Genomic DNA, 22,376 nt, shown 5'->3' on the forward strand with positions numbered 1-22,376 from the left:
CGTCCAACGCTTGTGACTCGAACGCTTGTGACTATTTCCCCTATGGATCTTACTTAGGCCCTTCATCTTACAATGCCTATTGGGATCGAGTGGGCTACTACCCTTTGCTTTGTTACTTCCCCTTGCTACCAGGATTTGATCCTTGGGCTGCTTCGCTTGGCTTATCTGCTTTGCTACGCCACTCGGCTAATCCGATTGGCTTATCACCTTACCTACCAGGATCGGATCCAGACTCATTGCCTAGATCCTATATGTAATAAGTTTATTTTATAAATATACACCCAATTCTTTAATATTTACTTAATTTTAAAGATTTGTTATTAATATAAATTTATTTTAATTAAGTAATAAAATTAAAATAAGATTAATATTAATATATTATTTTTAATAGTATTTTTTTTATTGATAATGATATTTTTTTTTTGACAGAAACGGGTATGGGATGTTTATATTTCTCTTGGGCTAAATGCCAAAAAACTGATTACATAGAGGACTTCTGTGTCCTGGTGCGATTCACTTTTGTGAGTGAGCATGCCTCTAAAACTTGCAGACTTCTTCCTTGATATAGTGCCTATATTTTCGATTTCTGAAATTTTCCCCCACTTGGAGATACAAACAAATTGCTTTAAGAGCAAACAGTAAAACATGGCAGCATTCAGATTAAGGGATGGGATCCCATGATTCTTCTTTGTCTTTCTGCTTGATCCTTGTTGAGAGGAGAGCAACTTTATTGGCCTCTTTATCCACCTCTTTATTAAGGGCTCTCAACACATGGAAATAGTTTAACTTCTGGAAGCCTTTTCCAAGGCCTTTGATTCTAGATATCAGTCTTGCTAGCTTGAGGTCCAACACTGGGGAATTAGATATCATTGCATTTATAATAATTTGGGAGTCACTGATTACAATAGCTTCTTCAATATTTATATCTTTGAGGAACTTGAGGCCTTGAAATAGGGCCAGAGCCTCAGCTTGAATACTGGTTGTATGTCCAAGCCCCCACGCGAAGGAATGGATTTTTTCCCCATATGGATTCACAATGACACCTCCTGCACCAGCTTTGCCCGGGTTTCCCTTTGCTACCCCATCAAAGAAGAGAGAATGCCTTGAGAGCGATTTGAGCCAATCTTGAAAGTCATCTTCAGATTTTCTTATTTGCCAGTTTTTGTTAGGAAGAGCGATTCTGACTGCTGGTTGGAATTGCAAGTCAAGGAGGGAACCCCAAGTAATGTCCTGTTGGCTGAGGTTTGTATCATCTTTAATATCAACTAAGCATTCCTTGATTTGGCATTTAATTTTGATTTCTAAAGCCTTGCTGTTCTGTTTTGTGCTTCTAAAAATTCTTTTATTGTGTTCAAGCCAAATCTACTAGCAAATAATCTTTGGAAGAGTGGCCCATGCTGTTTTAATTACCTGGTTTTTAGGAGGTGGACCTGGGTATCTGGCTACCCAATTGGAGAACAGCTCCACAATGGAACAAGGCATCAAGAAGTTGGGATTCAGATTCTGAATGAAAGAGAGCCAAATTTGTTTGGAGAACTTGCATTCAAGTATTAAATGAGCAGCTGTTTTAGAATTTTCTTTGCACAATGAGCATATGGATGGCCCGTGAAATCCTTTCCTTTGCAAAATATCATACGTTAGAATTCTTCCATGACAGAGTTGCCAAGCAAAAAAATCGATCTTGGGCCATGAGGGAATGCGCCAAACTCCTTGCCAAGGTGCTGGATCAGGGGGAATGTGAGGTCTCTCATTTAGCTTAATGTAACCCATGGAAACCGTGTAACCTCTGTCAGTCGATCCCCATCCTTTCAGATCCTTTTTCCTCATTTGTGTGGGTGCCAGGCCGTGGAGGTGCTCTAGCAGCGTGATCCATTCACTGCGCAGTTGGTCCGACACTTCAACGCTTTTCCAACCTGCCCAAGTCGAATCGTGCCATAGAGATATGTCCCAGAGAGTGCGCAACCCTTTTCTGTCCATCCAGGAGCGTAGTTCTCTGATGGAGGTTCTGTTTTCAATAGAATCCATATTCATTATTCTATCAGTCCAGATGCTAATCTTCCTGCCGTTCCCAGGGATCCAGAATGAGTGCGTTTTGATTAGCGGGCCTGCTTTTGCATACAGCTTGAGGAATGACGAGTTCTGCAATTGGATCTCATTCTCTAGACATCTTAAACGAGGGCCTCTGAAATATTTTTTCCATAGAGCCAGCTGGGCCCATCCAGGTTTGGGCGCAATGATCCTCCAGATGGTCTTTGCTGCCATAGCCACATTCTGCTGACATATATTTTTGAAATTCAATCCACCTTCCCACAGCGGCTTGGTAATAGTTTCCCAGCTAATGAGAGGAATTTTCTTTTCATTCTGTTTTCTGCCCTTCCAGAAAAACCTGTGCATAAACTCATCCATTTTGTTTAGAATGGTTACTGGAGCAAGGAGTCCTACAAATTGGAATAGTGGGAGGCTGGAGAGCACAGATTTTATAAGGACTGACTTGCCAACAGCGTTGAGCCAGCAGTAGCCCTAGGTTTGGATCCTCGACTTGATTTTTTCAAGCTGAGGATGCCAGTCTTTGATTGAGAGTCTCTTATGAAAGATAGGGAGGCCCAAATATTTGAATGAGGTCTAGGAGGGTGAGGCTGCAAAGCCCAGACATCTAGAGATGGCAGAGAGAATCCTGAGCGAGGTATTCCAACTGTATATGTGACATTTATTCTTGTTAAGAGCGCTGCCTGAGGCCTTACTGAAGACATCGAGGGCAGCTTTAAACTTAGAGGCAGAGGAGAGGGTGGCACTGCCTAACAGCAAGGTGTCATCCGCAAATAAGGCATGGTTTATGCTTTTGACCCCTCTAGCTATACTCAGACCATCGATTTCTTGATCTTGCATCTTTTTGTCTAACAGAAAGCTGAAGACAGAGGCTTGGATGACAAAAAGAAGAGGGGAAAGGGGGCATCCCTGCCTAAGACCTCTTAGGGCTTTGAAAAATTCAGTGGCTCTTTTGTTTGCAAGGGGGACAATCCAAGGCTCTAATATTCATGCCCAGACCCACTTTATGAAATTTTCTCCAAAACCAAATTTTCACATGACTTTTAAAGGAAATCTATGATTAACTCGATCAAAGGCATTTGCTAAATCGATTTTGATCACCATACCTTGTTCCTTTCGGAGAAGACTTGAGTGTATTACCTCTTGAACGAGAGTGAAGTTGTCCATGATTTGCCTTCCCTAGATGAAGCCTCCTTGATTTTCCAGAATAATTCTTGGCAGGATGGGATTCAGTCTATTTGCAATGACCTTGGTGATTAATTTGTACCCAGTGTTGCATAATGAGATCGGGTGAAATCTGCTAAAGTTGTTGGCGCCTTTTTCCTTTGGTATGAGAGCTCAGAAAGCAGAGTTTGTGCTTCCTCCTATTTTCTGAGAATTTTGAGACTTTTGTATCATTTTGAGGAGGTCCTTTTCAATAATCGGCCAACAGACTTGAAGAAACCTGGCGGAGAAGCCATTTGGCCCCGGGGCCTTGTCTAGATCCATGTCAAAGAGGGCCTTTTTAACTTCCTCTTTAGTGAATTTGGCCTCTAGAATCCTATTCATATGAGGAGAGATTGCTTGAGGGATGATGTCTAGCAGCTCTTGGTGATGGAGCGACTCTTGTTCATCACTGTACAAGTTTTGGAAATGAGATAAGGTTGCTTTCTTGATGTCTGCGAATTCCTTGTGCGTGTCATTGTCTTCCTTGATCTCAGAAATGGTGTTAAATAATTTCCTCACCTCGGCTTGCTTATGAAAGAAACCCGTATTCCTATCCCCTGCTTTAAGCCATAGGTTTTGAGATTTTAATCTCCAGAATTCTTCTTCGGCTAGGCAGGCCTTATGATAGCTCTGTTGCAGCTGAGTTTCTTGGTCTATCATCTTCTATGTGATTGTGGCGCTCTCCATGCGGGTTTGATGAGAGGTAAGAGTGGCTTTGATGACTTTCCTTTCTGTCGCAAGATTGGAAAGGGTTTTGGCCCAACGTTTCAGGACTCCTTTCACCCTTCTGAGCTTTTCCTCCCAAATGAAGAAGGGTGAACCTTTGACAGGCTGACTCCAACAATCTTTGACTGTTTGCATGAAAAGGGGCTCCTTTACCCAAACGGGACTAAATCGAAAGGGGATGGGGCCCAAATCTAGGTGGGCAAGGATCTCTAGCTTTACAAGCTTATGATCCGAGACGCTGCTAGCAAGAATGTGCATTCTAGGTTCTAGACCAAGTAACAGGAAAGAGCTTTGAATGAAAAATCTATCTAGCCTGGCAGCAATATGTCCAGGGCCTACTCTTTTGTTAGACCATGAGAACTTACCTGATGAGGGCTTGATGTCCAGCAAGTCCCAATCTTGCAAAAGATCCTCCGCCCATTCTCTTGCCGGATCTTGGACTGCACTTCCTCCCCTTTTTTCAGTCGAGTGAAGTGTGAGATTGAGGTCTCCAGCAATGATTGTATTTTCCAGATTTTTCAGGTCTGCCTGTCGTCTTATAGTGTCCCAGCAATCCTTTTTCTCCCGGATATTGACTGGAGAATATACATTGAAGAGACTGAAAATTTCCTTTGTGTCAAGATTCTGCATTTTTAGCAGCAACCAATGAGTGTTGCTCGCTTCAAAGATGAGAGCATATTTATTGGAGTTCCATAGTGTACCAATCCCTCCTGAGGCACCCCTGGCTGAGATTGCTCTTGCTTCACTTTTAGGCCACAAATTTTTGCTTGCTTGCAGGAAGATTTTGTCTTCCAGCTTGGTCTCCTGGACGAGAAGTATGTCTGGGGCTTCTGTTCTTATTAGATTTCTTATGGCTTCTTCCTTAACTTTGCTCCCCATACCTCTGCAATTCCAGGAGATGACCTTCATTATTTATGTTTTTGGTGGGCTCCCTTGGAGCCTTGGGGCTGATTTTTCAACATTTTGGGCTTTGAGGCTAGCAGTTTTTCCAGAGTTGGTTGGCTGCCCTGTAACTTATCTTTGTAGGTCTGCTGCTCTCTTTTTTCTTTGTCTATTTTGCGGCCTCTTGTAGATCTTCTTACTGAGGTTTGGGACTCTCCTATTTCTCCTTCTTCTTCTGACTCATCCGTTTCTTGCTCTTCTTCCTCACCCTCTAGGGCCATGCCTTTGGGGTTTTCAACTTCTTTGGGGGAAGCTGGAGGTGTGCTTTTACTTGGAGAGTCTGGCTTTTGGATTTCTACCTCTGGTGTGTCTTCTGTTGGTTGGCTTAGAGGGTCAAATTTGTTTTCTTGCACCATTTTGGGAGGAGGCCTCTGGGCATTAACCTGGAGATTGCCTTTGCCAGAGGGTCCACCCTGTTTCTGCTCCTTGTGGTTGGCTCTTGCTCGCCTAACTTTACTCTAGCCCTCTTCATTCCCTTTCTCTGGCTCTGCATTGGTTGGACAGTTTCTAGCGAAGTGGCCATAAACGTGGCATTTCCTGCATTTGAATGGCAGCTGTTCATAATCCAAGATCTGCACATGGGACCAACTGCTGACTTTGATTTTGATTGCCTCTGGTAGACCCATCTCTAGATCTACCTCTACACAGATCCTGGCACAATCGTATTGATCCTTGTTGCTTGCCCGATCTATGAATTTCTTGAAGGAGTTGCCAATGTGTTTCAAGGAGTCCCAGTTCCAACAGTGAACTGGCAGATTTGGGAGATGAACCCATACTGGAATAGCCTTGGGAACATCAACCACCGGGTCAAAATCCGGGGTCCATTTATTCAGGTAAAGACCTTGAGGACCCATGAAATATGGCCCATTTCAAAAGATCAGATATTTGTCATCTTTGGAGGTAAATTCGAAAAGAAAATACCCTCGCCCTAGAAAGTATGAGGTAACGCTTTGACTGATCATCGGCGCCCAATTCCTGATAACCCATTGCTCTGTAGTTTTCGGAGAGGGCCAAAGTCCCGTGAATTGGCTAATAAGTCCACGATCTGCCAGCGACAAAGCTACTTGCATGGGGGTCTCCGAAGGCAAAGAGATCTCAGGAATTTCATCGAGTTTCTTGACGAATTTTGAGGCATCACTTCTTTTTTTTTAGAGGCAAGCCTGCCAGGAGCTGATTAAAAGCATCAACGGCAGGATCAGAGGGCGGATCTTGGCCCTGTGTCTCCATATGGTCAGGCTTGGTGCCGGCCGCCACAAGGGCAGCGCAGCAGCGGCCACGCCCTAGCCAGAGGGTCGACTGACAGTCTTAGATCTGATCAGGGCTGATACAGGCAGGCCCGCAGGGAGGAGAAGCTGCAGAAGGCGGGGAGGATCGCAGGTTCAGAGCCCGCAAAGGGCGGATCTCGTGGGGAGCCGAGGCTCGCAGTTGCAGAGCTCCCTGGTCGCGTTAATGTTCATAGGTTGAATTTTTGATAATGATATTAATAGAATAATATATATTTATAAATTTTATTAAATAGAATTAATAATTAAATTAAGATCTTATTAAATTTAATTTTATTAGTGTTTAATATTACACTAATACCTAGTTAAGAGTTAATAACTATTATATTTAGTAAGCACTTATATTATAATAGAATCAATAGAATTAAACTATCCTAAAGAGATGAGCACAATCCTATTTGTATAATATAATTAAAATATCAAATTAAAATTATTATATTAAATTAAATTTAGAAAAAAAAAAAGAAAAAAAGAATTGAAATTTATTTAAATAATAAGTAAGAATCGATGGTTGAAATTTATTTCAAAATATTCAAACATTTTTATTTTTCATTTTAATTTTAAAATGTCACAAATTTCATTACCGTTAAATTTTTATTGATTATTGTTTTTTTAATATATATATATATATATATATATATATATATATATATATATATATAATTTCTTTTTATCACTAACAATATTTTTATAAAATTAAAATAAAATTTTATTTATGACATTAAATTTGTATTGATTATTGTTTTTGGAGAATTCTTCGACGAAAATCACATGGAGAAATTTTTGTGATTTTGAAAATTTGATATGGATCACAGAAGTCTCAATTCAATAATTGATTATTGTTTATATATCTATAATACTATTATAAAATTATAATTTAATTATTTTTTATAATTTATTTTAATTATAACTATGTAAAATATATCTTGAGATAAATATTTTAATATTTTAAATAAATTAATATTTATTAACCATTTATTTTATAAAACTATATTAATATACGATTTCATAGAAAATACATACAAATAATAATCTCCCTTTAATCTCCCTTCAAACAATGTAAAAAATTTATCTCATTATTTCATTTACATTTTTTTCATATTGTTTTCGAATATCAAGATGAAAATAGTCAAATTGATGTCTAACACTAATAAAAAAATAAAATATAATTTTCAAATATTTGGCTTTCTTTTATCACAATTTTTTGAAGTTCCGAAAATGTTCGAATTAATGGATGGTGAAAAAAATATATTATAATTTTCAAATATTCGGCCTTCTTTTTATGACATTTTTTATAAGTTTGGTAATTGTTCCAATTAATGTATGGTCAACGGGTTTTGATCCAGGTACAGTCCAACAAAACATCAACGTTATTATTAATTAAGACGAAGTTATGGAATACAAGTTGACGAAATATTATTATACTATATTTTTTTTGTGTCGTTTAATTAAAAAAATTAGCTAAATTGTCAATGTATTAAAAGAATTAGTTATTAGGTGTTGTAAATATAGTTGTAAAATGTATTTTTAGAAGTTATGTTTGACAATAGAGATAAAAAAAAATAGCTAAATTGTCAATGTATTAAAAGAATTAGTTATTATATTTTGTAAATATAATTATAAAATGTATTTTTAGAAATTATGTTTGACAATGAAGATACACATTTATATTGCATCGGTGGAAATTAGAATTATAGTAGTTGAAATTACACAGCAACTAAATTATTTTGAAATATTCTCCTCTAGGACAGATAACTAACATATTTTATTAATTTTCAATTATGTCATTTGTTATTTATTAATATATGGTAATTGTGGTTTATATATACTATTCTGAAAGAGTCATGAAACATTGTACTTTTGACTTTTTAATCATTAAAATGAGCAAGTTGAAGTTTAATTTGATATTAAACATAAATAAATTAAAATATTGTTAAAAAAATTTGTACTTTTGACTGATATTAAACATAAATAAATTAAAATACATTGTACTTTTGAGTTTTTAATCATTAAAATGAGCAAGTTCAAGATTAATTTGATATTAAGCATAAATAAATTAAATATTGTTAAAAAAAATTGTACTTTTGACTGATATTAAACATAAATAAATTAAAATATTGTTAAAAACATTATGTGCCAAGTTAACTATAGCAATTATGCAAAGTTAAACTGGAGCAATTTTGCACCTTCTTTTAAAGTCAAATCCCTAACATAGTTTGATGAAAAACTCAGTGCAATATCCTGCTGGTAGGATAATAAGAGAAGGCACATAGTTTTTTTTATTGTAAATTTCAGCAAACCAGACAATAGCCAGAGACACCGCAAGAATCGCCTAGACAACCAGACAATAGCCAGAGATGACCACTTGCTCGTATACTATGTCATTTTGTTGTGACGTGATGACTGATTCCTTGCCTCTTGGACGGACATAAAATGAACACCGCACCAGTTGCCACACTCGCCCCTAAAGGCAGAGCTTGAACCCACTTATGTATGCTGCTTTGAGCCGACGAATAAAAACACTGAACCGCGTTTTTGTCTGTGAGAGACACTTTGTCATTGCTGTCCGGGAATGAGAGAATGAAGCACACAATTCCAAGGATTCCCAGCCAAATTCCCACCAAAACCTTATTCCTGTTTCCACAGTCGCAGTTGTGGGAGAGAAGATTCTACAGCATCTGAAATACGAAGACAACGCCTGTGGGCAGCATTTTTGCAAGATTAGATAAAGATGATAAAGAGTATTTGATGGCCTTAGTTGTACTTGTCTCGTTAACACCAGTGGAATCTCCCATGTTTAAATTTGTCTCTATCGTTTAGTTTTAACACCTCTCAAACTGCAAAAACACAATATAAAGAAAATTGATATTCAACAAACCAAAATCGACCATACGGGCAAGGTCTTGGCTTGACTGATATTGATGAACACTGAGGTCACATATCAGTATGGGCGATCTGATAAGTAATTTTCAATGGCAAGAGTATCTTCTTTGAAAAAAGAGGAGGAGACATTACCTATCTGGTGGGTCAGAATAGCCACGATTAATGCGCGCGTTTTGATTAATCTGCCTATTTTAGCCGTCGCGAAAATTGTCAATTATGATGGATGACTGCAGCGAAGAATTTGAATGTTTTGCTCTACGTTGTCATTGTATTAGCCCAAGCCGCCTCCTCAACATTATAATACTCGTGGGATTTGTACTTTTCCTCGGGCACCAATTAATCATATATTCTTGATCGGGTCGTCAGAATTTTTATCGTTGAGATGTGTCGGTTCTCGGTTTCGTACCCTAATGTGTAGCTGCTGTTTTAAGAAAAGTGGTCGGATGGAATTCTTCCTACTGTTATACATGCCCCTTCTTTGATGGATGGGACGGGGATTTCTAAAATATATTTATTTCTTTGCTTGTTTTGCAGTGTGCAGGGTTGTTGAGGCGACAAGGGTTCTTCCTCTGCTTTGTGAGAGTTATATCCTTCTATTATTATTATTTTTTTTCTTTTCCATGGCTACTGCATCATTGCAATCTGAATTAAAAGGCATGGTCAGAGTTTTCTTACCCTTTCTAGACAACCCAAATGAAGGAAAAACTTTGTGCAACTTCTAAGGTTAGAGGAGGAGGTGGGGTGTTCTTCAGTAGCACCAGTAGTAGCAACACCTAATCCAAATCCTAGGAGGTCCTTTCTCAGCGAGAGGAGGGCGTGTTTGAGGACGAGCACTGCTATCTTGTTAGTGGTTTATTAAATAAGATACCTAATCCAAATCCCAGGAGGCCCTCTCTCAGCAGGAGGAGGGCACGATTGAGGAAGGCCACTGCTATCTTGTTTGTGGCCGGCCCTGGAAATCTGGCATTAGACACCTTATTTTGGATTTGATAACAGTCCTAACGAGGATGATGATGACAGTAAAGGGGGCGTGTATACTCTATATCCAAAGTATGGGAATAATTATAAAGGGTCTATGGACGATAAACCACTATGAAATTGGGTGCATTTGTGGACAGAGACACCTCCATAAATAATGTGTCACCTACAACTTCTACTTGTTCTTCTACTGCTTTTACAATCCAAGGGAATGTCTATCGAGATGGGTATGTAGCAGATCCAACCCAAATGAAGGAAAAACTGTGTGCAACTTTTACGATTAGAGGAGAAAGAGGAGGGGGTGCAGTTCAGTAGAACCAGCACCGACAGCACCAGCAGTAACACCGGCAGCAGCAGGTACCCAATCCAAATCCCAGGAGGCCCTCTCTCAACAGGAGGATGACGGGTTTGAGGGAGGCCACTGCTATGAGGGCGTGTTTGAGGAAGGCCACTTCTATCTTGTTAGTGGCTTTATTAAATAAGATACCCAATCCAAATCCCAGGAGGCCCTTTCTTAGCAAGAGGAGGGCGCGTTTGAGGAAGGCCACTGCTATCTTGTTTGTGGTTGCACTGGACCTGGCAATCTGGCATTGGATGCCTTAGCCTGGGTTTGATAAAGTGGGTGGGTATACTCTATATCCAATGTATGGGAATAATTATAACGGACCTGTGGAGGACAAACCTGCTCTGAAATTGGGGGCATTTGTAGAGAGACAGATGATCCAGGTGGATATTGGTGGCCACCTGCCAAGTCCACCTGGACCCCCACCTTTGTGTTCCTTCAAGCGAGCGTGCCAGGATGATTTGGGAAGCACACTATAGTCGAGCTGCTGGTCATTTCGAGGTCGAGAAAACAGTGGCAGTGTTGTAAAAGTATTTCTATTGGTTGAATCTTCGACAAGATGTTGGGAAGTACATCAGATCATGTACTGCCTGTGCCATTGCCAAACCGACCATCAAGAAGCAAGGCCTCTATACCCCACTGCCTACCCCTAGCCAACCTTGGGAATCCATCTCCATGGATTACATGTCCGGCCTTCCTTCCACTAAGCATGGAAATGACTATGTTTTTGTAGCCGTCGACAGGTTCTCGAAGATGGCCATCATGGTGGCCTGCAAGAAGAACATCACAGCAGAAGCCACTGCTAAAATCTTCTTTGAACGAGTGTGGGTTCACTTTGGGATCCCATAGTCTATCATCTCAAATCGGGACAGTCCGTTCCTCAGTACATTTTGGTCCAGTCTCTGGTCAATGCTGGACACCAAACTCACTAAGTCCACCACCTTCCATCCTCAAACTGATGGCCAGACAGAGGTTGTTAATATGATGGTTGTACACATTCTGCGCATGTACAACTCAAAGCATCCATGCACATGGGACGAGAGCCTCCCCTATGTTCAGCACAGCTACAACCGAGCTCTTCACAGCTCCACTGGCCACAACCCTTTTCAGGTGGGCTTGGGATTCCAACCATTATGCCCCATTGATGTGGCCATGCCATTTGCAGCTACTCACACAGATTCGGCTCATGTCTAGTCCGAAAGAAACAAGGCGACCAGCTTCATTGAGCACATCCAACATATTCGCCAGCAGGTCCATGACATTCTGGAGAAATCAAATGCCAAGTTCAAGCAGCGACATGATCAACATCGAGTGCCACACAAGTTCCAGGTGGGTGACAAAGTCTGGTTGCATTTGCAAAAGGAATGCCTTACTGGAGCCTATCGAAAACTGAGACCACTCCGATATGGTCCCTACACCATTACTAAGGCTGTGGGAGACAATGCATTTGAACTCAGCATTCCCCCATTCCTTGCCCTGCACCCAGTGTTCAATGTGGACCGCCTTCGGCCATACTTTCCACCATTGCTAGATACAACCGACATTGCAGAACAGCTCACACCCACAGAATTAAATCCAGATTGCATGGAACAAGCTGCAACTGATCGAATCATGGACACACAGATCAAGAATACTCACCAATAGAATATTCAACTGTATCGAGTTGTCAAAGCAGGCCAACTCCATCACAATGGCAAGTGGCTCACCAGGGACCAAGTTCAGCAAAAGTTTCTCCATCTCATGAACTCAACACAATGGGGACCATTGCTTCCTAAGGGGGGAGGAATGATCCAGGTGGATATTGGTGGCCACCTTCCAAGTCCACCTGGACCCCCACCATTGTTCCTCTCAACATTTTCAGTTTCCTTAATTATAGCGCAGTTTACTATTTTTAGTAGTTTTTCGGGTCCTAAACTTCCGGAGCCGTTTTGAGGCCCTAAATGATGTTTTTTGGGAAAGATCTTTCCGACGGGCTATCATGCACGTCAAACGGAGATAATACGACCAATTCGCGACCCCGGGAAGTTCGTTGTCCAACTCACCCCAAAACGGGGCCCACAATTTGGCGTTTCATCTTCTAGGGTTAGGTTTTGGGATGTGAAGGGTTTTCCATTGTTTCTCAATAATAAATAGGCCTTTGAGCCTCATTGTAAGATAGTTTGAAACAGTTCAAAGGCATATAGCCAACACATCTCTTCTCAGAGATAAGCTACCATCGCCCTAGCTAGGTTATTTCTATTTCTATTTGTAAGCATATTTCATGTTACAGTAATGAAATGAAGTATTATTTCCACTGCATATCTGTCTTTATGGTTATCACATCTCTGTAATTTATTGCGTTCCTGTTTAAATCCGGATCAACAGACCACCAAAAATAATGTGTCACCTGCAACTTCTACCAGTTCTTCAACTGCTTTTACAATCCAAGGAAATGTCTATCGAGATGGGTATGTAGCAGATCCTGTTAAATTGTATATGGCATAACCAAGCTTTTGGTTAGCACTGTATCTGTAAGGCCTTAAGCCAAAATCTATGTAGGGTCCTTACAGATAGTAAGGCCCTAATTACCAGTGAAGTAGTATTTCAGTCAAGACCAACCCAGCAATGTCTTATGGGACCAACTGTTTAGATTTTGTTGTGTAGTTCATTCATGCTTTGTTGACATGGTGATCACACTGAAAACATTCTAAAAATGTAGCTAATATGATCCTTGGTAATGATCTTTTGTACATGTATGTTTTCTCATTTTTAGATAAATGCCTACGAGTGAATTTGCAGAACCTTATTTGATAACATTGTTTTGAGTTAATTAATTACTTCCCACTTCTTTTAGGGATTAAACAAGAGAATACTTTTAAGGGCAATCTCCCATTATTATTTAAATTAAAAGTTTTATCTAGTTTACTGCTTGTTCTATGATGTATTCTGTGAAGCAATTGTGTAAGACCAAGTAAAACAAAATTTACTAGAATATATGTGTTTTTTCACAGATCGAGTTTGACACACCTTGTTGATAATTTTATGGATGATAACCTTAGTTGAGTCTAGAAAAAACATCTAAAGTAATTTATCTAAAGATATAGGATTTGTAGGAAGTGGTCACAACTCGATGATAGATTGAAGATAGAAGGCCAGTGCAATCTTCATTTCTATGAAAAAATATCCAACTTTCCCTATTACACATGGAGATTATAAATAATTTTTAAGCTGCAAATAAAAAGGATCTTTGAATGGTTATTATAAATGTTTATTTTCGAATTGACCTTCAAATTCCAAGCCTCACTAGAATACATTTTTAGGGTTAGCGAGTTCAACCATGGGAGGTGGAGCATCTGAAGCACATGTTAAGTGATTGGCTATAGGACAACCCTACAAAGTTCCCAAACATTATGTTCATAAATCCTAGGGAGTTAGAATGTCTTGAAGTGGAACAAAATAGAATATAATTTGATTGATTTTGTTAAATTTTTACTTGTTTGGCTCTGGAAACCTTCTCTAGAGTAGCAAGGCACAGTTAGTGACTAGGTATAGGACTTTCAAAACATAAGTCTCACCAGAAGACATTTTGATGGTCAACAAGTTCAATCGTGGGAGGTGGAGCATCTGAAACACATGTTAATTGATTGGCTACAGCACAACCCTGCAAAGTTCCCAAACATTATGTTCGTAAATCCTGCAAAGTTACAATGGATTGAAGTGGAATAAAATAGAATATAATTAGATTGATTTTTTAAAATTTTTACATTGTTTTTCTTTGGCAGTCTTCTCTAGAGTAGCAGGGCACAGTCAGTGACTAGGTACAACAATAGATCTGTACAACAATAGTAAGGGCACACTTATTTCTATTGAGATTATGGCTAATATACACTTGAGGCCATGTGTCAGCCCTCTATTTGAGGTCTCAATGTTTTTATTGAGCCTACATATTGATAATTAACCCGCCTTATTATACTTATTAGTGATCAATGTTTGACTATGTTGGACTAATCATCTCATCATTTGGGGGCTAGCACTCTAAACCTGAATGGAGATTTCGGTGTACAACATTGTATATATACAGTGTACACCATCCTCCTCATTTGTAAATTAATCACTTAAGTTTTTATTTGATAAAAGACCTAGGGGTAATCTTACTTATAGTGCCAAGTCTTGAATACTTGTGTTTTGACAATGATCATCGTTTTTTGTGTTGAATCTCTCTTTTAAGCACATGGTATGGGTTCATATATATTGTTCTCATTATTGAAGTGTTGTCATAGTTTTCTATTGCACTGGATTAGGGTTTATTGAATGTTTCACTGTAAATCCACTATCTTATAATCTCGACATGGTATCACATCTACTATGGACTCTTCTTTCTCTATTTTGTATTGTTTCAGATTTGTTCTAGGTCTGAATCTAGGGTAACTTTTACGTATGAAACTATGTTTCATCCTTCTATTTTGCACAACAAACTAATTTTAAAGTTTTTTATCCTCATTTCCACCAATGCCCTCCTTTCTTGGCTGTTTGTTGGCCTTTTTCAATAGATACAAGGGGTTATTCTACAGGTTTGTGCCCTCCCTTAGGGAAACACTCTCATTTTTTCTTCTTGTAGCCAATCATTTGTAGTTTTTATGGCATTACTGGTCTTATGGATGGCAATTGGCAAATGGTTGTTTCCTATGCTTATGGGGCCGACTATCATTTGTGAGCTAATCATTAGGAGGCCCTTCAACACATCGACATGTCAATGTGGTAAGAAGCATGCAATAGCCCATAGATAATAAATGCAAAGAAAAGATGATTTCACAAGGCATAGCACTAAAATCATCGGTAATTTTAGTATCCTAGTGTGGGAGGATGCTATCACATCAACATGGGGACTTGCATTTGAAAGTCAACTTCTAGATTGGAAAACCTTTTGATGCAAGTATGCTTTATAAAACATATGTTTCACAACTGTTATGCATATGGAACACTTAACAACACGAAGGAAGGATCGACCCTTTGTTGTTTGAGGGGTTGTAGTTGGGTCCACACAATTGCTCGAAATTTTGAGCTATACTGGGGGATTGGATGGTGAAAAGAAACAGTTGATAGACAATTCAAATGGATTTTGTGTGATGAATGGTAAAAAAATGATATTCATTGCTATCACTTATCAAACTCTTCATTGCCCAGCTTAAACTATACATGGATTAAACAATCTTCTCTTAACACTGTGTCTTCAAGGCCTTAAGCCAAAAGCTATGTAGGGTCCTTACACATAGTAGGGTCCCAATCAACCAGTGAGGTAGTCTTTCAGTCAGGACCAACCCAGTAATGTCTTATGGGACCAACTATATAGATTTTGTTGTCTGGTTGCTCATTATCATGTTTAAATTCAATCATTTAAATGAAAAAAAACATATTTTCTATGCTTAATGTTTTTAGAAAGGTAGTTTCAATTAGATCCAAATGCATGATATTAGGTATAGTGCCAATAAAATTTTGTATGACATAATCCCCATAAAATTTTATGTAAGTTAGGAATTTATAATTTTTCATAAGAAACTTCAATGTAAGTTTGAGTGTATTTCTGTAGTGGGAGATTGATCTCAAAGATTTAATATTTCTTGAAGTCCCATCAGTTGTTATATGTAGTTGATATTATATGATATGATTCCAAAGTTCATATGAGTTTTGGAGAAGAAACTAATCAAAATATTTTGATTGCTTCCTCAAAGTTCTGTATCAAATTTAAAGTGTTGGCATAGTCATTTTGTTATGCACATAGACTAAAATTTTCCTTTTTGCTGGATACTCAAATAGAAACTGAAAAATTTCTGGCATAATTAGTTGAGGAGCTAGGGAAGCAGAAGATTTGATGTTGTCTCTTACCTTGTACAATACTTGAGAAAGTGGCATATTGTGATGATCTATGTGGGATGCGATTTATTGGTTAAGAGTTAGAACAACATATGTTTGATGCACTCCAGTAGTCTAGGGATCTAAGCCTCCAATATTTTCAGGACCTTGAGATTTTACCATGGTCTCGATTTTAGAGTTGTTTTTATTGAACTAAATAAGTTTGTATATAATCTAACAAATCTAGATTATAGTATGATATTCTAGCAAAAGTATCATAACATTAACGATTGATCTGTTTTGCAGAAGGGACATACACAACTCAGAAATTAGACAGTGCATGTCATTTTTTGGATTATCAATCTCGTGACTCTTTACCATCTAATTTTTATTGCAACAATGCATTTGTAAGTGCAAATACCATTATAATTACACGAACTATTCAAATGTGTTTAAAGTATAATGAGCTAATAAACTGGGTAATTGGGAAGCTAATCAAGCATTTAAGAGTAATGTGTACCTTGAACAGATTGATGCTCTTTTCTTACAGACTCTAAGTCAATTAGCATTATGTCTTGTCATACTACAGTTACATGGCTACCGTCACAAACATAATTCAACCAATATCCAAGTGGAGGTGAGGGGCAGTTCCATTCATTGTATGTCACATTATATTTCAAATTAGACAAAGTAATATTTCCTTGTATATATATTGTTCTTGTTAGCATAATTCTAAAATAGGCTTCTCTCCTGGTGCATATAGGCCATGATGATAGGTGTGGGGCAGTTCCATCCATTGTATGTCACACTATCTTTCATATTAGACACAGTAATATTTCCTTTTATATAGATTGTTCTTGTTAGCATAATTCCGAAATAGGCTTCTCTCCTGGTGCATATAGGCCATGATGACTCATCACACACAACATAAAGTATGCAATGCTGTTATAACTGGAGAGCTTGTCATCCATTCAGAGAAGGTAAATCTTAAGCAGAATCCAATTAGGTATGGCCACACTCTTCAGCCTTGTATCACTTGTTTTAGGAATAATACATTTGAATTTCACTACTGCACAAGAAAAATGCAAATCAAGAATGATACATTATGAACCCAAAAGACAGTTACCACATACTCGGTTCACCATCCCTACATAAGCAAGGAGAGTTAGCATGTCCATTTTGTATCTGATCTCAATGCATCTACATCATCCCTAAAAATTTCAATCATATTAGAGATTTGCATAGCCACTCCATTCTATTAATTGAAACTTCTCCAAAATGGACTAGATTAGAAGGTTGTTCTACATTGTTGTTTCCATAAGGAGCTATATGTTAATCTGATTTGGTTTCCCATAGTTTTCGTTCCTGGAGATTATCTATTTGTCCCCAAAAGGAACCATTTAATAACAAAGTGCTGCAACAAAGAGAAGTTTGTACTCAACAACAAGTCATATCAAAAAGTCTCTGTCAATCTTGTAGTTCCACATAACATGCTTAACAGTTGCAGGTTTGTGACAAACCATGCATCGTCCATTTGTAATGCCAATACAATGAATACTTTCATTATTGTAAAAATATTATGAAGAATTCTAGCCATGTAAGGATTATAGACTTGAGAAGAGTTTATCCATAAATTACTTAATCAAGGAAGGAAGGAACAAGCATTAGGAGGGAGTTATGTGGGGTTGGTTTCTTCCGACAACATTGGTGATGAATTCATTTTTGTCATGGACCACGAGGTTAAATAAAGTCCCCTACCATGCAATTATACCTGAAAAAATTGCCTTGGATTTTTTCTAGATTGAACCATTTCCCAAACAAGACATTCCCAGCCTTGGTCTTACTAGTATTAGGATTGCTTAATATTATTGTGTAGAAAGCTTGACATTGTGTAACATGGCATTGAGTGAAGGATCTCAATAAATAGAAATAGCGAAAGGCCTAGAGAAAGATGAGAAGGAAAATATTGATGAGCCCTTGCAGTCAAAGTTAGCATTTGAGTTAACGAAAATAAATGAAATTCGGAGAAAGGTGTCTGAGAAAAGAGGCAGGAAGAAGGTTGAATGATATCCATATTTGCTTCCTGTGATTGCTTCTAGTGTTTGGATCACTTCCATGGCAATAGGGGTAGTCTACTATCGTTTTATTTGGAAAGTGCAGGTATTGCATGTCTTGAGGGGGAAATTTCTATGTTTCTATGTGTAATGTGCTATAATGGTTGGAGTAGGCATGATAACCAAGAATTCAACTTTACCACCAGAAGACATTTTCAGGGTCAGCAAGTTCAATCCTGGGAGGTGGAGCATCTGAAGCACATGCTATGTGATTGGCTGTAGGAAAACCTTGCAAAGTTCCCAAACATTATGTTCGTAAATCCTGGAGAGTTAGAATGTCTTGAAGTGGAATAAAATAGAATATAATTTGATTGATTTTGTTAAATTTTTACTTGTTTAGCTCTGGCAGTCTTCTCTAGAGTAGTAGGGTGCAGTCAGTGACCATGTACAGGACTTTCAAAACAAAAGTCTCACTAGAAGACATTTTGATGGTCAACAAGTTCAATCGTGGGAGGTGGAGCATCTGAAACAGATGTTAATTGATTGACGGCAGGACAACCCTAGAATGTTCCCAAACATTATGTTCATAAATTTTGCACAGTTAGAATGGCTTGAAGTAGAATAAAATAGAATATACTTAGATTGATTTTTTTAAATTTTTACCTTTTTTTTCTCTGACAATCTTCTCTAGAGTAGCAGGGCACAGTCAATGATCAGGTACAACCGTAGATTTGTACAACAGCAGTAAGGGCACACTTATTGCTGTTTAGATTATGGCTAATATACACTTGATGCCATGTGTCGGCCCTCTATTTGAGGTCTCAGTTTTTTTATTGAGCCTACATATTGATAATTAACCCACCTTATTGTACTTATCAATTATCAATTTTTGAATATGTTGGTCTAGTCATCTCATCATTTGGGGGCTAGCACTCTAAACTTGAATGGAGCTTTAGGTGTAATATTGTATATATACAGTGTACACCATCCTCCTCATTTGTAAATTAATCACTCAAGTTTTTACTTGATAAAAGACCTAGGGGTAATATTACTTATATTGCCCCTCTCTTGAATACTTGTGTTTTGATAATGATCATCCTTTTTTGTGTTGAATTTCTCTTTCAAGCACATTGTATGGATTCATATATATTGTGCTCATTATTGAAGTGTTGTCATGTTATTCTGTTGCACTGGATTAGGGTTTATTGAATGTTTCATTGTAAATCCACTATCTTATAATCTCAACATGGTATCAGAGCTACCGTGGACTCTTCTTTCTCTATTCTGTATTGTTTCAAAGCTATTCTAGGTTTGAAGCTAGGGTAAATTTTAGGTATGAAACTAGGTTTCATCATTCTATTTTGCATAACAAACTATTTCTAAAGGTTTTTCATCCTCATTTCCTCCAGTGCCCTCCTTTATTGGCTGTTTGATGGCCTTTTTCATCAGATACAAGGGGTTATCCTACGTGTTTGTGCCCTCCCTCAAGGCAACACTCTCATTTTTTCTTCTTGCAGCCAATCATTTGTAGTTTTTATGGTAGTACTGGTCTTATGGATGGCAATTGGCAAATGGTTGTTTCATGTGCTTACGGGGCCGATTATCATTTATGTGCTAATTAATAGGAAGCCCTTCAACACATCGACATGTCAATGTGGTAAGATAGCATGCAACAACCTATAGAAAATAAATGCAAGGAAAAGATGATTTCACAAGGCATAGCACTGAAATCATTGGTAATGTTAGTATCCTAGTGTGGGAGGATGCTATCACATCAACATGAGGACTTGCATCTAAAAGTCAACTTCCAGATTAGAAAAACTTTCGGTGCAGGTATGCTTTATAAAACATATGTTTCACAATTGTTATGCATATGGAACACTTAACAATAGGAAGGAAGGATTGACCTTTGTTATTTGAGGGGCTATAATTGGGTCCACACAATTGCTTGAAAATTTTGAGCTATACCAGGGGATTGGATGGTGAAAAGAAATAGTTGATAGACAATTCAATTGGCTTTTGCATGATGAATAGTAAAAAAATGAGAGTTCCTGCTATCACTTATCAAACTCTTCAATGCCCAGCTTAAACTGTACATGGCATAAACAAGCTTCTGGTTAACACTGTGTCTTCAAGACCTTAAGCCAAAATCTATGTAGCGTCCTTATAGAAAGTAAGGTCCCAATCAACCAGTAAGGTAGTATTTTAGTCAGGATCAGCCCAGTAATGTCTTATGGGACCAACTATTTAGATTTTGTTGTCTGGTTCATTCATTCTTTGTTGACATGATGATCACACTAAAAACATTCCGAAAACAATAGTAGCTAATATGATCCTTAGTAATGATATGAAAGTTATCTTTTATATTGGCAAAGCTTTTAATGCAGGTATGGATTCGAAAAGCTTTCAGTGTAGGTATGGATTGGAAAAGCTTTTAGTGCAGGTATGCTTTATAAAACATCTATTTCACAACTGTTATGCATATGGAAGACATAACAACAAGAAGGAAGGATGGACCCTTTGTTATTGGAGGGGTTGTAGCTAGGCCCACACAATTTCTCAGAAATTTTGAGCTATCTCGGGGGATTGGATGGTGAAAAGAAACAGTTGATAGACAATTCAATTGGCTTTTGCATGGTGAATGGTGAAAAAAATTAAAGTCACTGCTATCACTTATCAAACTCTTCATCACCTAGATTAAATTGTACATGAAATTTATAGGAAATGGTTATAAATTGATGATGGATTGAAGATAGAAGGCCAGTGTAATCTTCACTTCTATGAAAAAGTATCCAACTTTCCTGATTACACTTGGAGATTATAAACAATTTTTAAGATGCAAATAAAAATGATCTTTGAATGGTTATTAGAAATGTTTATGTGCGATTTGACTTTCAAAACCCAAGCCTTAGCAGAAGACATTTTTAGGGTCAACAAGTTCAATCATCAGAATGGAGCATCTCAAGCACATGTAAAGTGATTGGCTACAAGACAACCCTGCAAAATTCCCAAACATTATTTTCGTAAATCCTGGAGAGCTAGAATGGCTTGAAGTGGAACAAAATAGAATATAATCCGGCATGTGGTTTAGTGGTTGAGACAGGGCGTCACCATGTTAATGATCCAAAGTCAAACTTAGAGATCAGAGCCTTGAATTGTAAGTTCACAAAATGATTCTAGAAAAATAATGATCGTAACACTTTGTAGTCTTTTGTTTGTTGGTCTGTGGTTTAGTGGTTGAGACAGGGCATCACCATGTTAATGACCAAAAGTCAACCTTGGAGATCAAAGCCCTGAATTGTAAGTTGGTTGAATTTTAGGAGGTTTATATGCAATATTAATTCAATAATTAATAAAAATATAGTCTTAGGCACCCTAAATCAACTTTAGTTTATACAAATTTAGAATTTCATTTTTGCTACATCTCTGCATCTTATTTAGATTTTCCCATTCCCATGTCGCGATTGTTCCTCAATTTATGCCTTACGATGTTTCCTTTGCAACATCTGGTGAAAATGCTAGTTTTATTATTATACAAATAATTAATATATGAGTTGAACAACATTCTTAACCATAGAGACTCAACCTCACACTACTATGGAAATTCTTAACTTGTAAATAGTTTTTGTTACAATATCTTGGGTTAATACTATGCCTTATCAATACCACAACACGTGTTGACATGGCATTTTCTTTAATTAATTAATTTGAGATAAATTCATTAGAAGAACATAGTTGAGTGGAGATAAATATATTGACCCTTGATCTATGAATACTACTATGATTATTTTGACATATTCATTGGAGGTTAAATCTTTACCATCCACCTAATAATTACTAATATCTAAATTAAGATTATAGAGGGTGTATTATGAAATAGACATACTTACGAGCCTAATTATATTATGAATATAAAAATCATATGCATGTTATTTATGAGTGATTATTTCAAATGAAATTAGTGTTAATAATAGTTTAATGTGTATGATATTGATCATCATTTTATATATCATATTTGTAGAAAAGATTGGCAAGAAGAATTGGACCCATATAATAGTATAATGGAAAAGATATTGATAACTAGAC

General features: G+C 37.6%; 3 protein-coding genes across 3 annotated transcripts; all 3 read right to left on the minus strand.

Moving 5' to 3' along the window:
* Window positions 1-3,384: 3,384 nt before the first annotated feature.
* LOC149145207 (uncharacterized) lies at window positions 3,385-3,912 on the minus strand. The gene has a single exon (XM_089452368.1). It carries the CDS (start codon window positions 3,910-3,912, stop codon window positions 3,385-3,387), a length of 528 nt encoding a protein of 175 aa, XP_089308494.1.
* Window positions 3,913-3,915: 3 nt separating this feature from the next.
* LOC149145208 (uncharacterized) lies at window positions 3,916-4,857 on the minus strand. The gene has a single exon (XM_089452370.1). The coding sequence runs from the start codon at window positions 4,855-4,857 to the stop codon at window positions 3,916-3,918; it is 942 nt and encodes a 313-aa protein (XP_089308496.1).
* A 521-nt stretch (window positions 4,858-5,378) lies between these two features.
* On the minus strand, window positions 5,379-5,774 carry LOC149145209 (uncharacterized). The gene has a single exon (XM_089452371.1). It carries the CDS (start codon window positions 5,772-5,774, stop codon window positions 5,379-5,381), a length of 396 nt encoding a protein of 131 aa, XP_089308497.1.
* Window positions 5,775-22,376: the final 16,602 nt, after the last annotated feature.

This window comes from Pinus tabuliformis, chromosome X, assembly GCF_031772625.1.
Source record: "Pinus tabuliformis cultivar Carrire ecotype Pingquan chromosome X, CPIR1, whole genome shotgun sequence".
NCBI lineage: Eukaryota > Viridiplantae > Streptophyta > Pinopsida > Pinales > Pinaceae > Pinus > Pinus tabuliformis.